Genomic DNA, 9,574 nt, shown 5'->3' on the forward strand with positions numbered 1-9,574 from the left:
AAAACAAATTTTTATATATTGATCTGGAAATTAGAAGAGAAGTTTGAATGAAAGATATGTATGGGGAGTTTACAAATGTAAAAAATATTTGGAATCATGAAATTTGATGAGATTACTTAGATACAATATAGAAAAAAAGCGAAGAGGGCCTCGGAGTTAGCCCTGAGGGACCCCAACATTCAATGGGTAAGTGGAAGAGAAAAAGCTGGAAAAGATACTGAGAAAGCAGCCTGAAGAAGTGGGAAAAAAACTTAAGACCATGGTTCGCTCTCACTGTCCCAAGAAGGAAGGAGTGGTCACCTGAATTGAATTTTGCAGAGAAGCTAAATGGGATAAGGGATAGAAAAGTGTCCATTGGACTCGCAACATAGAGCTTATTGTAAGGGGCAGATGACAAATTTGATTATCTGTTAGGACAAAGGATCAGAATAAATAAATTGCAGAAAATAAAACACATGGCAAGTAAACACGAGAAAGTTCAACATTCCTGCTAATCGAAGAAATGTAAGCTATAAAAATCTTGATGTTAATTTTTAGTTATATAATCAGTGAAGGCTTGGCACACTGTCTCTGCCGGGAGCATGCCCAGTCCTTCCCTTTCTCCTCCCCTTCCTCTCAGGTGCCGCCTTTGCCTCTCTCCTGAGCTCCAGGGGCCCTTCTTCTGCCTCTGTAACTTGTTTCCTGAGCCCACACACCCCAGCTGGCTCACTTCCACTGCCTCTGTAACTTTCTAAATAAACTTTCTCTTATATGAAAAAAAAAATTTAGCAAACACTTTAAAAAATGAGCAAGACTAATACTAACTATAGGAATATAATACAGGTGCACTAAAAAGGATTGATGGGAATATTGGCAACTTAATATTAATAGACATTACTTAAGCAACAAAATATTTAAAGATAGACACATTTTTGCACCTGAGCTATTTCTAAGTCTGAATTCTAAGATTTGGTTAAAATATGTACCCTTTAATCTTATGTAGAGAACTTTCTTTAATATTAGTTTAAAACTCAACTTTACTTCGTTTCAGTCCTAAAAGTCTTATTTTACTCTTAAAAATATTTCCTATTTCTCTCTTTGTTCATGAAGATAAAAGAAAGCAGTTACGTTTTCATTTTTGGGAGATAAATTTTTTAGAATAATTTTTATACTTGCTTTATAAGACTATAAGTACATACCTAAATTAATCTGTTTTAATTTATTAACTTATGCATGTGATTATACACAGTTTTATTTATTTATTTTTTATGCTTCAGATGGCAAGGTTATTTTATCATAAACCCCAGTTTGCCATTTTGGATGAATGCACAAGTGCTGTGAGTGTGGACGTGGAAGGCTACATTTACAGTCATTGTCGAGAGGTAAGTAGGACAGGTTCTCAGTTTGAGGGTCCTGTCCCCTTTCCTGGTGCACTCTGTGTCCAGGCAGATATCTAGCCAAGAGAAGATTCTGAGTTATTAAGTAACCGATTGCTGTCAAAGGATAATATCTTGCTTTAGCAAAAATTTAAATGGGTAATAGTTATGGGTAAAAGAAAAAGTACACAAATTCTGTATCTAATTCCCTTTAGCCACATCTTAAGATAAGAAATGAATAATAGGCCTGACCTGTGGTGGCGCAGTGGATAAAGCGTCGACCTGGAATGCTGAGGTCGCCGGTTCAAAACCCTGGGCTTGCCTGGTCAAGGCACATATGGGAGTTGATGCTTCCTGCTCCTCCCCCTTCTCTCTCTCTCTCTCTCTCCCCTCTCTCTCTAGTAAAAATGAATAAATAAAATCTAAAAAAGTAAATAAATAAATATTTAAAAAAAAGAAAAAAAAAGAAATGAATAATATATTTAAATTTATTTCCTTTTTACATCATTTTCTATACACAGAGCTAATAAATTGGTGTTTTCTTAATTTGTTCCATTAACTTTACCTAAATATCATTTGTTTTAGTTTTTTCAATCAAGAAGATTCACCAGTGATCATTTGGCGTCTTTAATTTATTCATCTTTGCCCTCTCACCTGGGCAGTATTTTACCAAGCTTCTTTTAGTAGCCTTTTCTGAGGCTCTCTACATTGGCTTCATTCCTTAAGCATTTATTCAGTATGTAGTCTCAGTGTTTGTTGTTTTTTTTTTTCTGTGAGGAATTGTCATTACCATCTTTACTGTTGTTGGATTTTTCTCACAATTTTGAGCAAATCCAACAAGATTTTACATAAGTAAATGAAGTACAGGAATCTTTTTTTTTTTTTTAACTATTGAATTTAGAAAGTGGGGGAGGAGATATAAGCATCAACTTGTAGTTACTTCTGATATGTGCCTAGACCAGGCAAGCCCAGGGTTTCAAACTGGCGACCTAAGCATTCCAGGTTGACGCTTTATCCACTGCTCAACCACGGGTCAAAGTACCTTTGTAACTACTCTTTGGGCATTTAAAATAAATACGAAAGGTCAGATGCACATAAAAGTATGGATTCCTGCTGCTCCAAGTGTGGTCGTGAGTCAGCAGCACGGACACCACCTGCAGCTGTTAGAAGCACAGAATCTTAGGCCCTGCTGATTCAGTCTGTGCTTGAACAAAATTTCCAGATGAGTCAAATGCACATCAAAGTTTGAGAAGTGTTGACATATTGATGAAAGGATAAATTTGTTACATCCATCTTTGTAGGAACACTTTTACTACTGGTTTTGTTTTTTTAATGATTTGTTTTCTATTCTTGAATCAGTTTTGGTCATTTATAATTTTTTAATGCATTTATATATATAGATTTCAGATTTATAGGTATTAGAGGTGTTCTCTTACACATAATACCTTGGAGTCTGTTTGATCAGTGACTTAGAGGCTCTTCGCTGGTAATTTTGATCATGTGATTTCCTTTTGTATCTAGTTGTAGCTCTAAGTCCCCACATAAAATATGGTTCTCCTCTTATGTATTTTGACTTTAGTAATTCTTTTACAAAGAATGCCTCACTAAGTCAAGATCTAATTCAGTTATTGTAGAATCATGAAAAGAGAAACGATATATGAAATGAACTTTTTTTTAAATTTATTTTTTTAATTTAGTCAGAGGAGGGGAGGCAAAGACAGACTCTTACATACATGCGCTCTAACCAGGATCCATCTGACAAGCCCACTAGGGGGCGATGCTTTACCCATTTGGGGCCCTAGCTCTGTTGCAGCTGGAGCTATGTTTTAGCACCTGAGGCAGAGGCCATGGAGCCATCCTCAGTGCCTGGGGCCAGCTTGCTTTAATCGAGCCATAGCTACAGCTGGGGAGGAGAAGAGAGAGAGAGAGAAGTGAGAGGAGGAGGGGTGGAGAAGCAGATGGACACTTCTCCTGTGTGCTCTGACTGGGAATTGAACTTGGGACATCCACTTGCTGGACTGATGCTCTACCACTGAGCCAACCAGCCAGGACCAAAATGAACTTTCAAAAATCAGATATTTGTTGTACTGTTAAAATGGATGTTTTATTAACAACTGATAGCATATTTATTTTATCAGTTTCTAACCAGTTGGAGAACTTTTTGACATAGCTGCCAAACTTATGACACATTGAAGATTTTAAGTGATATTAAGTTGTCACTTTGTACCAGCAGAAGTATAAATACAAACTTTGGCACTTAAATCTCCTGATAGAAATGACCCAGAATATACTTATGCTGATTTTTTAAAAAATTATCACATGACAATAAAATTTAGAACTCACGATGGAAGTGCCCTGGATACCCTGGCCTGTGTCTCTGTCAGCCCCGAGGGACCCATTTGGACAGACAGTGACCTAGAGCAGGTTGTCTCAGTCTCAGCACTGTTGACCTTTTTGGCTGGATAATTCTTAGTGTGAGGCTATTCTCTGCACTGGATGGTGTTTGGCACCATTTCTGTGCTCTACCCATTAAATGTGTATAAGCACTCTCAGTTGTGAAAGTCAGAAATGTCTATAGACATTGCTAAATGTCCCCTAAGAGACAAAATCACACACACGCATGACCTCCCACTTGAGAACCACTGATCTAGAGCAACTAGTTATATCAATTAGTGTTTTTGTTTTTTTTAAATCTAAAGTTCAGATCTCTAAAAGCTTATTCACGATCTAAACTCCAGTAAGCTTTTTAAAACCAAAGACTTTTTTTTAATCATCATTTTTTGGGTAGCCAAACTTGACCTGAACTAACAAAAGATACTTAAAGGCCTTTAACTATTCTCATTCCACAGTGATGCTGTAGAAAAAACAGTTGTGTGTTTAATTACAGAATTCTGCCCCACAACACTCTGGGGTGGTAAATACTGCTTTTCTGAGATCTGAATTCCAAGGCACATTCCAAAATGGGTTTCTAATAAAGGATTATGACCCTGTATTTGAAAAACAAATTGACTGTAGGCAATATTATATCGATTTAAATTTTCTGTTATTTTAATTGATTTTATTGGAGTGACACTGGTTAATATAATTATATAGGTTTCAGGTGACTAATTCTGCAACACATCTCTGTACACCGTATTTTATGTTTGATTTAATTTTTCTGATTTTGACCTTTTGCTATTTCTGTTGTTCTTATACACTTTTCATATTTTTTTAGACTAACTAGAAAATGTGCCAGGTTATATATTTTCTGCCCAAAACAAAATAATACACAATGCTGGGGCTTGTTGTTTTTTTTTCTTAAAGAACTTTATTGATAACTGTATTACCTTGAACATTTGGCATCAGTTGTAATTTTTTCTTTTTGACATTAATTTTTAGCTGTAGCTACTAAAGACCATGATTTTAATACCTTAAAATATATAGAGTGGTTTAAATAGTACTCTGTGCTATTGATATGAATCTGAGTCCTGTTCTTTGTGTTAGGTTGGCATCACCCTCTTCACTGTGTCACACAGGAAGTCTCTCTGGAAGCACCATGAGGTTCGTATCTCTCACAGTGAATGATCAGTGAAGGTTTACTTATTTATTTATTTTTGTGTGGGACAGACAGAGAGAAGGACAGACAGGGACAGACAGACAGGAAGGGAGAGAAATGAGAAGCATCAATTCTTTGTTGCGGCACCTTAGTTGTTCATTAATTGCTTTCTCATATGTGCCTTGACCTGTGGAGGGGGGGCTACAGCAGACCGAGTGACCCTTTGCTCAAGCCAGCGACCTTGGGCTCAAGCTGGTGAGCTTAGCTCAAACCAGAGCTTGGGGTCTCGAACCTGGGTCCTCTGTGTCCCAGTCCAACACTCTATCCATTGTGCCACCGCTTGGTCAGGTGTTTATTTTGTTAAATGCGTGAATTCAGTTGATTATGGTTTTAGATTTCTTGGTGTATGTTCCCTTATATATCTATACCTTAAGGGAACAGGGTGATTCTGTCTCAGTATAATAAAATGAAGTAGGATTTTCTTAAATAGTAATGTAGTTGTCAGTATTGAAAGCTACAATATCTAGAAACAATCCCTTTTATATATGAGAGATTTTAGAGAACTGGTTGTTGGTTCTCTAGTTTTATAAATGACTGTCATATAATGACTGATTAAAATTTGCATAATTTTATCACAACTGTGGCTACATAAACTTTTTCTTACCATCTAGTGTTGGAGAACGGGAAAGACTCCTAAGAAGGATTAGATTCCGGAAAGTCTAGGGATATTTTTAGTGGCAGTCAGGACCGCAGAGAACTTGAATGATGCCAGCTGTGTTCATCCTTGCATTGTAATAAAGGAGATTCGTCAGGTAGTCACCTCCGTCCACAGAGGTATTGCAGCCGGTGTGCACGGTGCCTCGTCCCGCCGCTGCAGCAGCGCTGTGCTCGGGATCGGAGCAGTACTTTTCAGCTCTTTATGTCAAGTGATCAAGTCCTACAGATAAACCCAGTTTAGTCCATTTTATTTTCTTCCCCTTTTTCTTCCTAAATGATATGGAAATTTTAGGTAAAAGAAGGGGTTTGAGAAAAGTTGGTACAGTGGTAAAGGTATCTTGTCTCATAAAATACACTCCTAATTGAGCACCTTTTGTGCCAGGTACTAGGCTAAGTGTCTGAGGGATGCAGAGTCCTCTTTACCCCTAAGAACCTGTGGTGGACAGCAGTGTACACATGATAAAGTGAGAGGCATGGGACTGAGGTTAGAGACCCTGGCTGCAGACACCACTGTTTCTGGCATCAGTTGCTTCCTTCCTATACTGAAGTCACTGATCCTGGTCTGCCTTATAGATAACCATGAGTATTAAAGAGATAGCCTATATGAGAGTACTTCATAAAATCTAGTGAAATTCTATGTAGCTCTGTGACTTTTAAAGATAGTTTTTATTATGGCATTATAATTTGCCTATATTTTCATGAATTGAATGAGAAATTGAATAATTAGAAATCAGAGCAGTTTAAAATATATACAGTATGTCCATAAAGCCATGGTGCACTTTTGACCGGTCACAGGAAAGCAACAAAAGATGATAGAAATGTGAAATCTGCACCAAATAAAAGGAAAACTCTCCCAGTTTCGTACCTATTCAGTGCAGTTCGATGTGGGCTCACGCACAGATTTTTTAGGGCTCCTTAGGTAGCTATCCCGTATAGCCTCTACAGACTCGTCACTGACTGATGGCCTACCAGAATGGGGTTTTTCCACCAAACTGCCGGTTTCCTTCAACTGCTTATCCCACCGAGTAATGTTATTCCTATGTGGTGGCGCTTCGTTATAAACGCACTGATATTCCTGTTGCACTTTGGTCACGGATTCGAATTTAGCAAGCCACAGAACACACTGAACTTTCCTCTGTACTGTCCACATCTCGACTGGCATGGCCGTGGGCTGCTCCACTGTATACCCGGTGTTACATCATCATCTGCGCATGCGCACATGCTGCCACATCATCCTACAGAAACTGGGAGAGTCTCTTTAATTTGGTGCAGATTTCACATTTCTGTCGTCTTTTGTTGCTTTCCTGTGACCAATCAAAAGTGCACCATGACTTTATGGACATACCGTATATACAAACCCTTGTATTTTCTTAGAAGTTCATAAACCTAACAACCATTGAACAGTGAGAGGACTTGGGTTTTACCTCTCTTCTGGAGATACGTATAGACAAGCAGCAAAATAACCATCAGACTAGTGATTATGTGACGGAGGAATGACAGGAGGAGGGACAGCAAGGTTTATAGGCCAGAATAGCTAAGAAATAACAATATAGAAAACAGAGAAACAGAAGTCTTCTGTAAATAAAAAGCCACTTAAACAGATGCTTTATTAACCACTGTCCTGAGCTTCTTCATAGGATTGGATGTTAGCCCACTGTATAGCTCTTTCTCTCCTCTGCTAAATCCCCAAACAGAAGCTTTTAGTCAGGTTCCAAGCTCGTCTAGGAAACATTATTAAGGAATTATAAAGACTGCCTGATTGAACAGACTTGCGCTTCACGCAGTTTGACCTATTGTAAATCAGATCCTTGGTTGTGGAGTCATAGAAACATTCTTACTTATGGGAAGCTTATAGATTTGGTTTCTTTAAAATAATGAGAATGTCTAGTATTTTAATTCTCAGAAGGTCAAGTACCATATCCATTCTAAGCAGAGTCATAATGTTGCTATTTTTAAAAAGAACAGACTTCTTCATTTAGTCCTACCTTGGAGAGCTATATGCATTTCTGTGTATAAACTTTTCAAGATTAGTGGCTTGAAATAATTATTTTTTATCATTTACTTGGATAATAATCTACATTTCTGACAAGAAGGAAATTCTCTTAGTTATTGATTTCTCCCCCTTTTTTTCCCATAGTACTACTTGCATATGGATGGAAGAGGAAATTATGAATTTAAACAGATAACAGAAGATACAGTTGAGTTTGGCTCTTAGAATCCGGAGAACTGTACCTGCTTCAATGAAATAATTACAGAACACATTTAGAAATTCCAAGTACATTGTAAATTAAAGTTGAGCTTTTTTTTTTAAACAAAGCAACAAATTAACTAAGTATAAAGTAATCGAGAACAAGTTGCTAAAAATTTAATATTATATAGGATATTACTAATTGTGTATATGTTGGTTTAATTATTAATATGTACTAAGAATGACCTTATTTTTGTGGTTAAAAAACTGCCTAAATTAAATTGGGCTTTAATCAGTGTAACCTGATTCATCCTGGGATGTAAACCATTTGAAGTCAACTAATTTGACTCTTATGGTTCTATCTTTTCCTTCAATGAAGAACCCTCTTTAAGCCTGGGGTCATCACTTGTCCTGTTCTAATGAGATAGTTTTGAGTTTTATTTTCTTGTGTCCCGTGATGGTGGGAAGCAGCCAAATCATAGTGTATTATCAAAATGTACAGCATCAGTGCAGAATAACATTCACTACACGGTGGCGTATTTCTGTAGCTGCCACAGCTATACTCATTCCTTGTGTATGTCTTGGGGTACATTTGACCCCGGGAAAGGCATTTGAATTTTCTTTGGCCAAATAATAAATGTACCCCTTTCAATGGGCAGTGTCGAGTTGTTTTGAAGATTCTTTGTGGTGATATAACAAAAATATATGCAGTTTTGCTTTACAAGAGGTGATTACCATGTTTTACACCCGATCTTCCCAATGTTTGGGATGTTAAAACACAAAGTCCTTACATGTTCAAGTAAGTTCAGAGTCTTACAAGATGTTTAGATTTTTTTTTTTCAAGAATTGGATGGATTTGTGTACAGTAAAGCCCATTCATTAACAGTGTGGTGGTTCCATGGTGTTAAACTCCAGGTGAGCTACCAGAATGCACTACATGAAGCAATGCAGTGAGTCTGCAGGGTTCTAGATGTCTCTGACTGTGATTTTATGTTTTAAAATGTTATACAGCTAGTATTCACATGAGTGAATTATGTTCTGTAGGTACTGATTAATCTCTGTGAATCTTTAAAAACTTTTTAATATTTGGATTATTATGTTGAACTATCCTAAGAAAAATTGATTTCACCTCACCAAATCACCATCAATGACCACATATATTATTTGCAGGGGGAGAACTGAAACTGAATGTGATCAATAAGCTAGATATGAAATCAGTTTGATCAAACTGGGGTTCAGAAAGGGGCATTTAAAATTTTTGTTCTGCATAACTGGTATTGTTTTTTTGTGGAATTAGTTATAAGAATTATCAGCTACCAAAGTAAAACTTGATGTACTGATTTCATAATATTTAACATTCAGTTTTTACCACTTTTTAATGTACTTGTATACTTGCTTAATTTCTGTTCAGAAATTTTTAAAATCAGATATCCTATACATTCTTTGCTTGTTCTTTTTCTGGTATATAAATAATGGGTAGTTCATACATAGTTTATACAGTCTTGACTTGAAAAACACAAAAATAAACTAACATTCAGAAAGCTTTTTTTTGTACCCAGTGTCTCTTTTTTTTTTTTGAAAAGTTGTGTCATATGTGGTTTAATAAAATAAAATTTTCTTTTAGAAAAGCCACGTAAACCCATTAGTGTACCTCCTAAATGCTACCAGGTAGTCTGGGGAAAGATTTTAAGGCATGGGGTAAGTTTGAGATTTTTGGATTTCTAGATTACCCTGTACCTACTAATAACTGCCTCCCAATTCCTCCTGTAATGATTTGTA

General features: G+C 36.7%; 1 protein-coding gene across 1 annotated transcript in view; it reads left to right on the plus strand.

Moving 5' to 3' along the window:
- ABCD3 (ATP binding cassette subfamily D member 3) overlaps nucleotides 1-9,349 on the plus strand; it is a 98,419-nt gene extending 89,070 nt beyond the window's left edge. Inside the window, exons 21-23 of the mRNA XM_066268714.1 lie at nucleotides 1,257-1,361; nucleotides 4,839-4,895; nucleotides 7,745-9,349. Of these exons, the coding sequence (XP_066124811.1) occupies nucleotides 1,257-1,361; nucleotides 4,839-4,895; nucleotides 7,745-7,822 (240 nt within the window). The 3' untranslated portion in view covers nucleotides 7,823-9,349. The remainder of the gene's footprint in view (nucleotides 1-1,256; nucleotides 1,362-4,838; nucleotides 4,896-7,744) is intronic.
- Nucleotides 9,350-9,574: the final 225 nt, after the last annotated feature.

This window comes from Saccopteryx bilineata, chromosome 3 (assembly GCF_036850765.1).
Source record: "Saccopteryx bilineata isolate mSacBil1 chromosome 3, mSacBil1_pri_phased_curated, whole genome shotgun sequence".
In the NCBI taxonomy this organism is placed as follows: Eukaryota; Metazoa; Chordata; class Mammalia; order Chiroptera; family Emballonuridae; genus Saccopteryx; species Saccopteryx bilineata.